Raw genomic sequence first — 17,773 nt, 5'->3', positions numbered from 1 at the left:
ATTGTCAGCTGGCTGCCCTCTCTCTAACTATTGTAAAGGGCTGCTTTCCTTTAATTTAAAGGGTCCTTCTCATCTTGTTGAGATAAATATCTCTACAACAGTAAGAAAAGCATTTTAAAGGCATGCATCTTTCCCCTTCTCCAGGGATCAGCACATTCCTTCTCATTTGCATTGGCCATTCCTGTTGAGTCAAATCCGTGTATAAAAAACCCATGTATAACAAGGTTGAACCTGTATTCTTATAAGTATGGGTCATTTAAGAATAAAATATTGAGAACAAGTTTTAGAATTCAAATGGCACAGCAGGCAGAGTAATAGACCTAAGAGTTAACTTGCTTTTCAAATGCTGAGCGGCAGGGATCTTGAAAGATAGATATGGTGAAGAAAGAATGCAGTACAGGTGTGAGTGATCAGCATGAGGAGAAGAAGACAAGGTGGACGTGACAAGAATTATGATTGGACAACAACTTGGGGTGACATGACTCCGCATATTTCTGATTTAAGTGATTCACCCTTGACACCACCATGGGTCCCATGGAAATTTCCTATAGCTGTTTACTGAGAAAGTCTGTTCTTTGCCATTGAGCCAGGCATCTGCCACATGAAGGGCTGCTGGAAAGAGTATTCATTTGCCAAGCTAAAACTGTGTTTGGTAGTTAGACTTTCATTCAAAGTAATGTAGACTAGGTTAGCTTTATTATTTTCATCTCTCTCCTGCTCTAGGCAGGATGAGTCTTGGTTACCTGAGTAATGTAACTTTACCTTCTTAATAAACTTTTCTGCTTTGAATGCATCTGTGTTTATCTTCATTCTGGCCAAAGGTTGCTCAAGAGGGAACCCCGGTGTATTAAAGTACAAGAACTGGCAGTGGGTTATTGAGGCTTACCCTGGGCAGCCTGCCCCACAAGAGTGCAGAAGCCCTTAAGAACTGAAGAGGCACTGACAGGGTCATAATACAAGGGGACATAAGAACATAAGAACAGCCCCACTGGATCAGGCCATAGGCCCATCTAGTCCAGCTTCCTGTATCTCACAGCGGCCCACCAAAGTGAAAGTGACGCTTTCGAAAGTGACATGAAAGTGACGCTAATCTCAATCAACATGGACCTAGAAATTACAAAAACTATGGGTGCCACAACTTCCAACAAGTAATGAGATGTTCTTTCTATCTACACTTAGTATAACTATACAGTGCCAACGAAGCCTATCTTGCCAATTTGAAGCTCTCATAAGGTTGTTATCATAGGAAAATTAAAGCAGGTGATTCAATTATTTAATAGAGTTTTTAAAAAGCTAAAAGTTTTGGTTAAACCCATACTTCCCATACCACCATCCCCCTGGATGAATTTAGAGACGAACCAAAATATATCTTCCACCATTAACACTGTCATGACGGGCTGTGTGTGTGTATACACACATACTATAAAACTATATATAATAATAAAGGAGTTCCAATAAAGGAGTCAACAAAGCAGCAACAAAGCAGGGATAAAGGAACTAATAAGCAGCCCATCCTGGGAAATTCCATGTACAAATGCTTTTATGCAAATGCCCGACGTCTCCGAGCAAAGATGGGAGAACTGGAATGTCTGGTGACTAAGGAAAACAATGACATAGTGGGCATAACAGAAACCTGGTGGAATGCGGAAAATCAGTGGGGTACCACAATCCCGGGCTATAAACTCTATTGGAGGGGCAGGGATGGGTGTGTTGGAGATGGGGTGTCCATTTATGTTAAGGAAGGGATAGAATCCAGCAAAGTAGAGATTGAAGGTAGGTCTGACTCCACCATAGAATCTCTGTGGGTTAAATTACCAGGCCTGAGGAGCGATGTAATACTGGGAGCATACTATCGTTCTCCAGACCAGAAACCAGAAGGGGACCTTGAACTGAGGAAACAGATCAGGAAGGTGACAAGGAGGGACAGGGTTGTAATCATAGGGGACTTCAATTATCCTCACATCGACTGGGTCAATTTGTGTTCTGGTCATGAAAAGGAGACCGGATTCCTTGACATGCTAAATGACTGTGCCTTAGAGCAGCTAGTCATGGAACCCACCAGAGGCCAGGTGACTCTGAATTTAATATTGTGTGGTACTCAGGACCTGGTTAGAGATGTCAATGTTACTGAGCCGTTGGGGAACAGTGATCATGCTGCGATATGTTTCGACACGCACGTCGGGGGAAGAATACCGGGCAAATCTCTCACAAAAACCCTTGAATTCTGAAGAGCAAACTTCCCTCAAATGAGGAGGCTGGTTAGAAGGAGGTTGAAAGGAAAGGTAAAAAGAGTTCAATCTCTCCAGAGTGCATGGAGGCTGCTTAAAACAACAGTAACAGAGGCCCAGCAGAAGTGTATACCACAAAGGAAGAAGGGCTCAACTATGTCCAGGAGGGTCCCCGCCTGGTTAATGAGCCAAGTCAGAGAGGCCGTAAAGGGCAAGGAAGCTTCCTTCTGTAAATGGAAGTCTGCCCTAATGAGGAGAATAAAAAGGAACATAAACTGTGGGAAAAGAATGTAAGAAGGTGACACGGGAGGCCAAGAGAGACTATGAGGAACACATGGCCAGCAACATTAAGGAGAATAATAAAAGCTTCTTCAAATATGTTAGAAGCAGGAAACCCGCCAGAGAAGCGGTTGGCCCTCTGGATGGTGAGGGAGGGAAAGGGGAGATAAAAGGACACTTGGAGATGGCAGAAAAATTAAATGAGTTCTTTGCATCTGTCTTCACAGCAGAAGACCTCGGGCAGATATCGCTGCCCGAACGACCCCTCCCGACCATGGAATTAAGTCAGATAGAGGTGAAAAAAGAAGATGTTTCAGACCTCACTGATAAATTAAAGATCAATAAGTCACCGGGCCCTGATGGCATCCACCCAAGAGTTATTAAGTAATTGAAGAATGAAGTTGCTGATCTCTTGACTAAAATATGCAACTTGTCCCTCAAAACGGCCACGGTGCCAGAAGATTGGAGGAGAGCAAATGTCACACTGATTTTTAAAAAGGGAAGGAGAGGGGACCCGGGAAACTATAGGCCAGTCAGCCTAACATCTATACTGGGTAAGATAGTATATCTGGACTTTCAGAAGGCGTTCGACACGGTCCCTCACCAAAGACTACTGAAAAAACTCCACAGTCAGATAATTAGAGAGCAGGTCCTCTCTTGGATTGAGAACTGGTTGACGGCCAGGAAACAGAGAGTGGGTGTCAGTGGGCAATTTTCACAATGGAGAGAGGTGAAAAGCGGTGTGCCCCAAGGATCTGTCCTGGGACCGGTGCTTTTCAGCCTCTTCATAAATGACCTGGAGACAGGGGTGAGCAGTGAGGTGGCAAAGTTTGCAGACGACACCAAACTTTTCCAAGTGGTGAAGACCAGACGTGATTGTGAGGAGCTCCAGAAGGATCTCGCCAAACTGGCAGAATGGGAAGCAAAATGGCAGATGTGTTTCAGTGTAAGTAAGTGTAAAGTCATGCACATTGGGGCAAAAAATCAAAACTTCACATATAGGCTAATGGGTTCTGAGCTGTCTGTGACAGATCAGGAGAGAGATTTTGGGGTGGTGGTGGACAGGTCGATAAAAGTGTGAACCAATGTGCGGTGGCAGTGAAGAAGGCCAATTCTATGCTTGAGATCATTACAAAAGGCATTGAGAACAAAACAGCTAATATTATAATGCCGTCCTACAAATCGATGGTAAGGCCACACCTAGAGTATTGTGTCCAGTTCTGGTCGCCACAGCTCAAAAAGGACATAGTGGAAATGGAAAAGGTGCAAAAGAGAGCAACTAAGATGATTACTGGGCTGGGGTACCTTCCTTATGAGGAAAGGCTATGGCGTTTGGGCCTCTTCACCCTAGAAAAGAGGCGCCTGATGGGGGACATGATTGAGACATACAAAATTATGCATGGGAAGGATAAACTGGATCAAGAGATGCTCTTTACACTCTCACATAACACCAGAACCAGGGGACATCCACTAAAATTGAGTGTTGGGTTAGGGCAAACAAAAGAAAATATTTCTTTACTCAGCGTGTGGTCGGTCTGTGGAACTCCTTGCTGCAGGATGTGGCGACGACATCTGGCCTGGACACCTTTAAAAGGGGATTGGACGAGTTTCTGGAGGAAAAATCCATTATGGGTTACAAGCCATGATGTGTATGTGCAACCTCTTGATTTTAGAAATGGGCTATGTCAGAATACCAATGCAAGGGAGGGCACTACGATGCAGGTCTCTTGTTATCTGGTGTGCTCCCTGGGGCATTTGGTGGGCCGCTGTGAGATACAGGAAGCTGGACTAGATGGGCCTATGGCCTGATCCAGTGGGGCTGTTCTTATGTTAGCTTACAAGGTCAATAAAAACAACTTAATAAATTTAACATTCGAACAGGACAGAACCGAACAAGCCAAATAAACAAACCATAACAATTAGGAACCAACCAACATCATAAATAAAATATGACTAAAGCATCTTACAAAGGATTTTAAATTCACAAAAATTATAGGCTGTTTACTAGAAAATCATACATTTTTTGTAGTTTTTCAGGAACAATATAGCCGATGGAGAATCCAAAGAAATGGACTGCCACAGGGCAGCGTGTTAGCCCTTGTGCTGTTTAATATATATATATACTAATGATCAACTGTTACCAGAAGCCACTAGATGTTTTATTTATGCTGTTGATCTGGCAATTGCTACACAGAGTGCAACTTTTGAGGCCATCAAGGAAAAACCGACTGAGGCTTTGAATCTACTGAGTATATACTGTAGGGACAATCAGTTAAAACCAAATTGTTTAAAGACATAACTCTGTGCTTTCCATTTGAAAAACAGAGACGCATCAAGAATATTTCAGGTATGGTGGAATGGAACTAGTCTAGAATATTGTGCTACCCCCAAATATTTGGGAGTGAACATTCGATCGCACACTTTAAGAAACATTGTTTTAACACCAAACAGAATTTTTTGCTAGAAATAATATTTTGAGGAAAATAACGGACACAAGATGGGGTGGCCAACCACATATATTAAGAACTTCTGCATTAGTATTATGCTACTTGGCTGAAGAATATGCCAGCTCTGTTTGGCATAGATCAAAACATACAAAACAGGTGGATGTGACTTTAAATGAAACAGCAAGATTGGTCATGGGATGTATAAATTTGACTACAATACAAAAGGTAAATTTTCTAGCAGGTGTTCCCCCTCCTAAATTTCATCAGGAAAGTGTGGCACAGAAACAGTGGGTTAAAGCAATGTCCTTAGAAACACATCTGCTATATGACCATCAATTCCCACAGTCGAGATCAAGGAATAGTTTCCTTCAGATTGCGGTGTCCCCCGCCAAGAAACAGTCACTGCAGACTGCTCTGGAATTATGGAAAGCCAGTTAAGGAGCTGCCGAATGAATGGGCACAAACATATGCCTGCCCACCGCCCGGAACAACCCTGGCCTGTATGGAAATTTTAAATAGATTGCGTGCTGGGGTAAGAAAATCAAAGGATAATTTGAAGAAATGGGGTTCCCCAACAGAATATCCTCTGTGGGAATGCGGAGAAGAACAAACCACTCCACATATGTTACACTGTGTATGGTGCCCTTCAATATGTATGGAGGAAGATCTTATGTTGGCAAGGGGGAATACTGTTGAAGTGGCCCGGTACTGGGCGAATGATAATGATATCTAGTTTTAACCTTTAATAATAATAATAATAATAATAATAATAATACAGGTATTTATATATCGCCTTTCCTGGTCGTTAGATTTCTCCTCAGACTTTAACTGAAAGGTGGTTTACATAGACAGGCTGTTCTAAATCCCTGTAGGGATTTTTACAATTGAAGAAAGGTTCTGTCTTTCAAGAACTGCACAACATTTCAGATGGATCTTTTCTGATCTGGTATCACTTCTGGCCTCCAGTTGCCTCCCACGCAGGCTGACAAGCAGCTCCTTCATCTCTCACTTGGAGGGCGGCCAAGACACTTCTTTGCTCACACCAAGGAGCAGGTAGAATAACTCAGCTCGGTTTGTCAGCTGCTTCAAGGTCTGCCATTCATGGTGCTGGTGGCCTTGAACTGGCAACCTTCAGATGTTATCTTCAGGCAAACTGAGGCTCTACCCTCTAGATCAGACCTCCTGCCCAAAAATGTTTTTACTAAAAATGATTTACTAAAAATGTTGATTTTATTTTTTGTTTAGAAAAAAAATTCAAAATATCCATTGCAATGTGTTGTTGTGTGTATTTGTCAAAATTGGATTATCCTACATAACCTTTTTATGTACATTGCTATTTTATATGTATAAAATTACATTTCTGTAGGTACTTCTGACATTAATAAAGAGTAAAGACTAAAGCACTGCTGGGTAATGAAAGAAAACACAGAAGAGGCAAAATGTGTTTACTGACTGCTTAAAAGTGCCAGCTGGGCCTGCCATTGTGAAGCAAATTTCATAGCCAGGAGCCACCAGCCACAGCAAAGCAGTGTCTACTGGGGCAGATGACAGGAATCTGTACCTTAGACTCCAACACCTGCTGCAGTACCTGCACTGAATGGCCACATCAGCAGAGACACACACATCTGCTTTGTAGTGCCTAGCAAAAATATGAACCAAAGTCCATATAGGTGCACTCCAGTTCTCCTCTAAAGATCATCTCCCAAAGAAGGCAGTCGAGATTACCACCCCTCCAAGACAGGATGAGCTGCAATTCCAACTAGAGGACACTTAACCATAAGCCAAAACAAAACTTTCAAAGCCATAGAGAAGTGGTAGACTCTGAAACCTTCCACCCTAAGATAAGACTCCTGGAAGGGTATAAACAGATGTTTAGACTGAAAAATAGTAGCCAAAATGTCTAAGTAGAAATGCAAGGCGCTGTGGATGTCCAGTCTATGCTACCTTTTTACCTATGGACAGACAATTAGGACAGAAAAATGGCAAAAGCCATCTCCTATGGTTCTGTAAAACATCAAATTAACCTTGGGCACAAACGTGGAATATGAGTAAAGAACAGCTTTATTCCCATGGAAAATACTAAACTGACGATTATTCAACAACACCCCCACTCAGAACCACCTAGCTGGACATGACTGCTGTCAAGAAGAGGATTTTTGGAATGAGATGTTTTAGTGAACATATTGCCACTGGTTCCAGAAGTGACCTCTTCAGCATCAAAAGGACTCCGTTCAGGTTCCAAGATGGAAACTTGTGGACTGTGGGTGGATTAAGGAGAGCTGTCCCTTTAGGAAATCTGCACATAATGCGGGGAAATGCATTCAGAAGAACCTCTGGCCAATGAGGCCTGAGCGTGTCTATTCCCACTGTGTCTGGGTGTGGATGTCTTGCCATAGATCTTGGCACTACAGCATCTCCTGTTGTGGTGAACGGGTCAGTTACCAGCTGACTGAAGTGCTGGATGATCTCACTCAATACTGACAGATGCAGAAACCACTCTAGATAAGAATTCTGAATGCCTGGGGGAATTCTGGGAGAACAGCAGCATATACAGTAACTCAGCTCACTGGCTATTACTGCTACAGCTATTTAGAAGTTTTTTTTCTGTGGTTGTGACACTGGAAATATCCTGCTACAATTGCAGAAGTTGCTGTTGGAAAACTGAAGCTCTGTCAAAGGAAATGATAGAGCACACATTACTATTTTCCTTGGAGGCAGCCAGGGTCCACTATACGGCCCCTGGATGAGAATTTTTAATGTCTTAATGCGCTCAGAATTTCTAGAATTATAACCACAGGACAACTATTCCTTCAATTAAAAGACTAAGTGCCAATATGACACACATAAAATCACATAGATTAAAATGAGAACACTTTAACTTCTTGGGTTGCTGTATATTCCAATTAAAAAAAATAGATGGTATGGACAGTATGTTTTAAAACAAAGTTCAACTGGATTAGCAATAAACAGGAAATCAACTTTTAAGGGCTCATTGTAAGTACCAAGCAAATCAACTGAAAAGTTATCTTGAAAAGCAAAAGTAAAATAATTAAATCTGAAACCACTTTGGACAGATTATTAGTTCACACTACTGTAGATTTGAAAACTTGCCAGACATGTACATTTTGAGGCCAAGAGCTGACTGACAAGTTTACAATCTGGTTACAATGTTTTAGCACTTATTGATTTGTCCATTTATTCCATTATAGAGCAACAATAAAGTGAACATGAAAAAGCAAATTGGCAACAAATAAAATATTGCAACATATAAATGACACTCCTTTATCCCACTATTTTAACTGTGTCCTTTAATACAGAAACCCTGTATTCTGCTTCCACCTGCTTTTTCAGTGTTCAGATACTGTCCTTACAAACAAGACATTTAAAAATACACACACCTATAGCCTTGGATTACTCCCAAGAGTACAGAGAGTACTGTCTTGAATGTTATAGCAAGTTACAGCCAACTGTTAAAATCTGTTCTACATAGTAGGTATGACTTCATTCTCACATGAACCTCTAGGAAAATATTTCCTAAAGTTTACAACAACTTCATAGGGAAATTCCAGACTCTATGAATATATGTCCCTGTTTTCAAAATAATAATAAAAAAGATGGTCAAGTTTGCTAGTTTTGCAATAGTCGTGTCAGAGTACGTAACCTAGCATAAATAGCATTTAGGGACAGATAAAATGTTGACTAGAACTGGTGGCTAAACAATTATATTTCATTTATTTACAGTATCAAATTCAATTTGAATTATCTGCATTATTAACATGCTTTACACAGTTTGCAGAATTTAGGGTTTAGATTTACATCAACAGCTGAGATTGGATGCAAATATGAAAGGATGCCTGGCTCTTTCCAAAAACAGCAACAAAGGTGCTTTCCTCCTCTCTCCAGGAATATTGAGCAACACAAAACACATGATATGGTGTTACTGTGCTGAGAACTTTCCTGCCCCCATAAGGGTCAGCCAATGAAGCAGAGTGAGGGCAAGAAAGCAATATGGTGATATTGCATGAAGTGTTTTGCAGTACAGTATTAGATTTCTTGGGGAGAATAGAGGAAACATGAGGCTGCTGTTTTTGGTGACTACCACGCATCTCCTGTAACATCTAATTCCAGCCTGAGTGCCTAATAATCAGCAAACGTTATTCAGCAGCATACATTGGCATACTTATAAAGTATGATTATGATGACGATTCATTATTTAAATATAGTATTAACTATTTCTACTACACTATGTAACATTTCTGTGTTGAAAATCCAAGTATTAAAAGGTTGACATTTCTTTTGTCCTTTTCAAACTGGCTGGTAATGTTAAATTAACCATCACAATAAATCTAAGAAAGATTTGTTCAGCCCTTATTGTGAAGCTAGTTAGATCCATCTCTTTGTGTATACAGGCGAACATTCAAGCTTCTGAGTATACCTTTAATGCACATAATTATTTAAAGAGTACCACTTTACAAACCAAAGGGATGAGCTAGGTCTGCGCAGAGAGGAGATAAAAGCAGTGGAAGAGATGTAGAACATTAAAGATCAATAAGCTTGAACGTAGAAACTTGAAACCTTATGAATTCTTATGTTACTAAAAGCATACTATAACTTAGACACCAACCTGTTTTAATTAGCCTCACAAATTCTGAACACTTTGAATCAGTACATTAATCAAATAAATCCTTTGTTGATTAAGTGGTGGCTGTTAATTTTAATCAGTGAAAGCAGATTTTAATCAATAAGTAGCGAGTCAAGGACTCACTTGCCCATTTCTTTGTTGGATGGGAAAACAGGCTTTGATTTTTGCATGTACTGGAGAACTACTGCTGCAGCGAGCTAAATAACTGCACACCTGAGCAGTGTATATTTGAATAAAAAATGCATGGCAGATGTCAGTGGCTACTTCTTTGACTAGAAATATCATAAATACTTCCCCCTCCCCTATTATTGAAACAGCAAGGAAACAGGCAAGTGAGTCCTTAACTTAACTTAACCCTACTTATTGAATAAATAATATATTTAATCAATTGATTAAATATAATAACCCTACTTATTGATTAAATTTTGCTGTCACTGATTAAAATTAACGGCTACCACTCAATCAACAAATTAACGGCTCAATTAATGGCTACCACTCAATCAACAAAGAATTTGTTTGATTAATGTACCCATTTAAAGTGTTCAGAGTTTATAAGGCTAAGTAAAAGTATGCTCCATCAAAAGTATACTCTTTGTTTTGGAGATCTGCAAAACACACTTTTCCCTACAACTTTTTCTCTAGTCCACTCCTCTTTTCTTGTCACATGTAAGGCACACATTAGAGTTAAAGGATTGCAGTACCTGTAAGTACATACTCAGGTCCAGAATTCAGGTCCAAAAAATAAGTCAGTGCTCTGACTTTTTGGAAGAGGGAGCCCCAAGCCTTGCTGAGATTCCTTACCACTACAAAACTGCTCAAATGCCACCCTGACAATATGCCACTCCTGTCCTATGGTCTTACTAGGACCCATTGCCAAGCTAGCCCTGTTTACAGAAAAAACACTTAACTATGAAAGACAATGTGATTAGCTACTGATAGAGGAGGCTTGAGGGGTTCTATATATAGATTAACAAGAGCAGGAGACAAAGTTATGACTTAGAAAATAAAATGAAAACAGGGCTTAGTATCAGTACAGTTCTTGGTCTTAGCATCTTTTATTATCAACACTGTGTTTCATTTCTAACATACCATAGATATGAAATTTTTGCCAAGTACTCAAGCTCCAATTATCACTTCATCTTATCTCCGGGTCAATCAGAGGGCAGAGCCTTTCAACTCTGAACAGTTTCCTTTCCCTGCTCAGCTCAGCAAAGCTCAGGCAGGCACCTCGTTAGTTGCTATAATGATTTTCCTGGGACATTCCAGCCAAAGGTAACCTTTTATTCTCCTTCTTCTGCTGCAGCCTGGTTCTGCTTTGCAAATGCTTGCAAAGCAGATCTGTTTTTTGAAACACCAGGATGGGATCCTCCTTCCCAGGCTACAATTCAGTGCACCATTACTTAAGAAAAACACCCATGGAAAGCAGTGGGTTTACTGCTGAGTAAAAAGGGTTGCAAATATCTCATCTCTCTGCTGTAAATTGAATGGCACATTCTCAGTTATGTGTTATGGGTTGTATGTTGTATGTAGAGCCAGACACCTTAAAGGTGGATTTGATTCATAGTGGTTCCCAACCTTTTTCACTGGCATATCCCTTGGCAGCCCATTTCCATAAATTGTACCCTTCACATTAGCAAAATGTTTGTAATTAATAATACAAGCCTTCATCTCCTCCATATGAAAGCCCAGACTTCATGTATTCATCACAGTGTTTTCTCTTTTTATCTGTTTGAAGAACAGAAGACTCTGCCTTTGCACTGCTTTGCACCAGAAGTGTGCTGAGAAATTCTGGGTGATTGATCACTTTCCATATTATGTTTCAGCTTCTTTACTGTGCTGGTTTTCAATCACTGGTTCATAATGAATTGATGACCAAAAACTAGCTATTGGAGGGGCTTTCACAGCCAACCAGCTGCCTACCTTCCTGCCTTGCTGGTCCTTGCAAGGCATTCCTGTCTTGCAAGGCATTCTGGAGCATGACCTGCCTTTTTCTGTCATTATTCCATTCTTTTTCAAGTACCCCTAAAGGTCCTGTTGAGTGTCCCTGGGAGTACGTGAATACCAGGTTGGGAACCACTGTTTTACTGGTATGTAGTTTACAGTGCACTTACTCTGATAGTGTTTACAAAAAGGTGGTGAAAACCAGAATTTAAAAAATAATAAAAATGTATCTTATGATCTTTTACTATGTTTTTAATAAATCAGAGACTAAAGTTCTTAGGTAACAATTAGTGGTAGGTTATTTTTCAGGATCTGGCCTCGGGTAAAATGAGACAAAACTATAGTCAGACACCCTCTAACCCCTGACTTAACTGAGGGTCATAGAAAATTCCATGATGTTGGCTCAAAACCTGCCCTCGACTTATCTGTGGGGTCAACTTATAGACGGGTGTCTGCAGTAATGATGTTATTTGTGTTTGCCACAAAAGTAACAACTCAATTTTCATTGACTGGTATTAAGATACAGCAATGAAAACTGAGAGATTCTCACTTTCACTGCTACATTCTATTCAAAATGGTCAGTTATACAATCCTGAGCTACCCTGTCGCAATCAGTGCAGCATTTTGTCATGAGTCCCAACATGTGTCCCCACCACACCTCATCCAAGAACAAGAGTTTGAATACTCATCTCATTTTGAAAGAAAAAAATTCAAAAGATCTGAAAAACAACTGAATGAGTGCCCTAATGAAAAACATCTGCTGTAAAGAAATATTTTTTCTTTTCTTACCAGGTTTTGTCTTCTGTTTAGGAAGGTGCCTATGATTGGTAAATGTTGTTGTGGGCTCTTGCAAAGCTGATCTTTCCTCTAGGTCAGACTCCGGGATAGTCGCACAACCACCTAAGTTGCAAGGAGAAATATTTTCAAATAAAGGGATTTAAGAAAAAACAAGACTGGTAACCAGAAGTCAAATAAATAATCTCCCAAAATACATGTTAAGTATAAATTGTTCTTTAAAGTTGGAAAAGATGTAATTTAAGTGGGCCAAGACATTCTACCACTGATAGTAACTGTTTTGTGTGATCCGTATGCCCTGGGATTCCTCTCTGATCACAAGCAGCTATATAGTCTTGACATTTCCCGCATAATCTCATTGGCAACATTACAAGAACCTGGGGCACATTTTGTGTGCCAAATACTGTTTCACCAGAACTATATTGCTATCCCAAGCAACTATCTAGGTTGCAGGCACAGCAAAGCTGTCAAAACTGTGGTTAGCTAAAGTAGTTATAGGACTTTGAGTTATAGAGTTATAGGACACAGAATACAAAGATGTTCCTGGGTGAATAACGGAACCTAATGTCTCCTGAGTGTGCAGGCAGGAGTTTCCTGGGCTTTACTGAGTTATATCATTCCAGGAAGGTACAAAGGCTTAATTGCACCCCATCTGGACAGGTTCCTGAGACACAAAGGTACGGCAGGGTGTGCACCTTAGATAGTTGGTGGGAGAGGTTTCCTGGAGAAAGAGGTTAAAAAGACTGTCCAAGTGTCTCCAATCATCAGAGAGGGGCCTTTTAGGGGTGCCGCCACATATGGAGGTGGGAGGTGCAATGGCAAGAAATAGGGTGTTCTCAGTTATGGCACCTACTTTATGGAATTCCCTCCCTCTTTATTCAAGAACCGCTTCCTCCTTGGGGGCTTTCTGGTGGGGCCTAAAAACTTTATACTTGCCTTCTAAGTTTCAGGCTTTTAATATTTGATAAGATTTTTATGCTGTTTGTTTTTATGGGCTGCATTCTTTTTATTGCTGTTTTTTGATTATATTTTAGGTTGTATATTGCTTTTAGATAATTTTAATGTTTATATTTTTATATTCCTATGACCTGTTACAAGCTGCTTTGAATGCCCACTTGGGAGATAATGTTTGTAAAACATTAAATATATATTTAATGTTTAATATTTATTAAGGATATAAATTTGTAAGTAAGTAAGTAAGTAAGTAAGTAAGTAAATAAATGGTCTGGCCACTGGGCAGTGCTTAATTTGTTATTCAAGAAGACTTGTGCTTGCAAACGAAATTACCCCAAGGTAGGGAGCCCAGATTTGCCAGACATTACAGGAAGGTGACACACAGATGGCCTGGGATGCTTACAGCTCCTCAAGACCCTTATTTAGCATGATCTTGATTAGAGGGATCCATGCCTCACCTTCAGGGCAAAGTCCTGGCTGACTCAGGACTGTCAGCAAAGAAAGCAAGATGGAATAAAGAGAACTGTGCATATCTTGGAAAGCGAGGTAATTGGCAACATGTTTGAAGAGATACAGTATGGTAGCTAGAGGGGGCAAAATGATACGTACTGCAGGCATAGCAATGCTATGTAAGAGGCCCATTTTCCATCGGAGCCATCCTGGGCAGCAAGGGCAATGCACAGGGAACACTGGTTCGACAAGCACCTGCAAGTTGCTCTCACTGCCTGGAATGGCTTCAACAGCAAGTGGGAGGGGCTGCTTACATGGTGCGTTGCAGCACCTGCAGTGCGTTCCGTTTTGCCCTGCTCTAGGTACACTACAGAAGAGATACAATCCAGATACAGGTTTACCACTTTTGTGATAACTAGGCTGGAGACCCCTGAATCATGCATTTACTTAAAAAAATTCTGATCATGGCCTGTCCTGCCCATCTTAATGATGGAAGATGGGTCCCAACATCTACAAGACACAGGTTATATAGGTTATAATACACTGAATGAAACTCTCTTGTGTGGACTTGGATGGTGAAAGATGACATCCAATTGCAGGAGAAACTCACTATGTGCACAGAACATTTCACATTTTGCAAAAGAGAAGAGTAAGCCTAAATAACACAGGCCTACAAAATTGAGGAAATACAAAAGTTTTCCCCAAACTTTATGGTGGTTTGATATGAACTTGGGGTGCTGATTCCAAAAATGGCATCCATTTTGCCCTATCGCATCTAGTTTTGGAGATATAGTATAGCCTCATTAGTGAATGGTTCAAGCAGCTTCCTCATAAGAAAGCCATGGTGTAGGCTTCCTCATGAGGAAGCTGCTTGAACCATTCACTAAAGAGGCTATACTATATCTCCAAAACTAGATGCGATAGGGCAACACGGAAGCCATTTTTGGAATCAGCACCCCAAATACACCCAGGAATTGGTGTAATGTTTAAGGAAGCAAAATGTGTATTGGCCTGTGTAACCAACAGGAACAATACAACAGCCTCAGAGAATGCAGGCTTTCTTTTCTGAGAAAGAGAAAGACCATACATACATTGGAGAAATCCCATGCATATAGCATTTTCTTTCACAATATGTCCCTACTTATGGAGCTTTGTATCATGCTCTTTAGTATATGTCCATTGCCAAATAAGAATATATGGTATTAGCACTGCAGACTCTACAGCATGTTATATTTACTGATCATTGCATTACTCTAATACAGGATACAGTTTTAAAAGAGTCATCTAGATTCAGCTTCCTCCCTTTTTGTGTGAAAGAAAGTCATTTAAAGGACAGAGTGAAAACAAATCTACTAAGCTTCTTATGTACGTAACTCTTGTTCCCAAGATAAAATACAAGATAAAAGCGCTATGAACATAATAAGCCATAAAAGATTCACAGAAATAATGGCCTTTAAACAATATTTCATAACACTAAAATTATGAGTGAAATGTCAGATAGCCCATTAGTACATATAAGGTTTCTGCATACGAGAAAAATTCTGAAAGGTTATTTTGAAAACTGAAATCCCCAAGGTTACATAGCCTTGAAAATTAATACCTTTGATACTAAACTATTTCATTAGGCATCAGCACAACTTTCCACTTGAACGTAACTTAATCACTGTCAAAAAATGTCGCTTTGCCCTAAGGCACTTAATGCTATTGGCTGGAAGGAAGCAAGACTTCCTTCTTTTGGTTTAGATGTCAGAGGTGTGTTAAGGTCTACTTGTCAACTGACACTGTCAACATGTACCAGTACTGAAAAGCAAGTCATTCTTTCCTTATGCAGACATGCAATTAATGTATTTCCTTATTTAAAAAAAAAGAAAAAGAAAAAAGGGAGGCTTTTTTCAGGCTTAATATACAGGCTAAGAGCTTTAAAGGGACAGTTAAACATGCAAACGACAAAGGTATAAGTCACCTGTAACAGTAATTCATCAAGTGGCAATCTGGGCATGCGCAAAGCCAACCTCAGAAGCTTCCAGAGCTTTGTCAAGCATTCTGCACACAAGGGGAAAGACCCTGTGCATGCTTACATGCCTGAAGTGCAGGAAGAATGTCCAAACCCTCCATTACTTTGAGGACTTCAGAGGATTGCCCAGTACTTCCAAAATCCTACTTAACAAGAGCTCTGAAAATTGGGAGCCAAGTTTGAAGAGGGGTGAGTTGGGTTTCTGCACAAATGACCACTCAAAGAACTAACGATACACGTGAGCAACGTATTTTCCACTTTTGAGGTTTCACATGTAGTGGAGACTAGCTAGCCGATCTCCTTAGCTAGAGGTGAGTGCTTGTCGGACGTTCTGAAGACAAATGCAATCTGTCTCTTTCAACCATTGCAAATTCCACCATGTGCCAATGCAGTGGCATTGGTACAGATTGTGCTGCATCCTGTGGGGGAATTTAGCCTTTGTCCCCTTGCCACGGGGAAAGTCCCAGCCGGTCCAACAGGTCTACTCAAACCTGCATAAGCTTGTACAGCAGCACAAGTACACATGGATCCTTGTTCACAGATCAGGCCCAGGCAGGTGGATATGATGAGGGGTGCACTGGTACTACCAATCCCGCCCCCCTTCCGGGTCTGATCCACCCATTGCTGCCCTCTCCCTGCCCTGTTAATTCCTTCCCCACCCTCCCACCACCTTTCCCCTGCACCACCTGGCACATAACTCATCGCATCCAGCACATACTACTCCTTCTGCTGGGAAGGCTTACTCAGGCCTTCCCAGCAGTGCCAGCAACTGCTATCCTGTCGCAAAATGCTTTACAGCACTTTTGCAATGGCTAGTGTTTGCATGTACTCGTATTTTGGGCTGGAGATGTGGATCTCATGATCTGCAACCTTAAATCCTGATGCGGTGTCACAAAAGGCATTCTGCTGCTGTGTGCTGCAGGTCTGCCAGTGCAAACAACCAAAGGGCTCATATGTGCCAACAACTCTCTCAAGCAATACCAGACTTAGTAAGGTGGCACAGTGAGGACAGGTTGTGGGTGGTTCCGGGGAGGATTAGGTTATGGTACAGGGTGGACAGGGGCTGCTTTGAGGTCAGGAGGAGATGGACCTCAGTCATGCACACCCAAATTCTATTCTCATTACTAAATTTATTGGAATGTTTTATTTCCTTTCAGCAAACAGCTCTTTTCTCAACATATAGGTGGGACCTTGGTATCCACTTATTTGACTCATCACTGGTACCGGGGTTCACCTTTAAATACCTTGTAACAAGGGAAAAAAAAAAGGCACCAAAATCCCATTTTCTACCTTCATGCTATTAAACTGCACCAGTTGCAAGCTTCTTGGGGTTAAAGATAGCTTTAAATACCCACTTCTGGGTTTCTTGCTCCTTGATTGTTGCTTCAGAATGTATCATATAGACTCTATACTGCATTCAGCTAGATAGGGTGAATAACGGAATCTAATCCAGTGGCTTAAAGGTGGGCCCCAGAATCCACTGATGGTTCTGAACCGGAACCCCAGTGGATACTGAGGTTCCACTGTACTGAATAACTGCCAAATTGAATATGATGGTGGCAGATTTGTGTGTCAGAATCAAGTCTTCCTGAATGCCTATAAAGTGTGCAGTTAGGTAGGTAGGTAGGTAGGTAGGTGAGGAGGAGGTGGTGAGCCCTTCCCTTCTCCTTTTCAGTTTGAGTCTTCCATTAACTTCTCATGGAACTCTAACACTGGAACACTGGAATTTATTTTTAGGAGAAAAATAAATGGGGAAAAGCATAGTTGGAGGTTGTGCAAAGTATCACCTCCCACTTGACCCAAAGTACCCCACAGTCTTGCTTTAAAGAGATTTGATGTGACCCATATTGGATCATGCTTCTATCACACCTAGTTTGGCCCTGAATTTGGAAACTGCATGGTTCCACCTGCAGTAGTAAGAAACTAATTATATTTCACACCTGCTCATTACTATCTTCAACTGGATAACAAATGAACATTTCCTACAAAAGTCAATTACTTTTGTTTTCCTTACAAAGCAGGC

General features: G+C 40.9%; 1 protein-coding gene across 2 annotated transcripts in view; it reads right to left on the bottom strand.

The window, feature by feature from the left end:
• Positions 1-17,773, bottom strand: part of BBS9 (Bardet-Biedl syndrome 9) — a 281,323-nt gene that overhangs the window by 110,652 nt on the left and 152,898 nt on the right. For both annotated transcript variants that reach the window (XM_066627037.1, XM_066627038.1), the window contains exon 21: positions 12,327-12,437. In XM_066627037.1, coding sequence (XP_066483134.1) covers positions 12,327-12,437 — 111 coding nt within the window. The remainder of the gene's footprint in view (positions 1-12,326; positions 12,438-17,773) is intronic.

The sequence above is a fragment of the Tiliqua scincoides genome, chromosome 5 (assembly GCF_035046505.1).
Source record: "Tiliqua scincoides isolate rTilSci1 chromosome 5, rTilSci1.hap2, whole genome shotgun sequence".
Lineage (NCBI taxonomy): Eukaryota > Metazoa > Chordata > Lepidosauria > Squamata > Scincidae > Tiliqua > Tiliqua scincoides.
The sequence above is the reverse complement of the archived record's forward strand: the minus strand, read 5'-3'. Positions and strand labels throughout refer to the sequence as shown.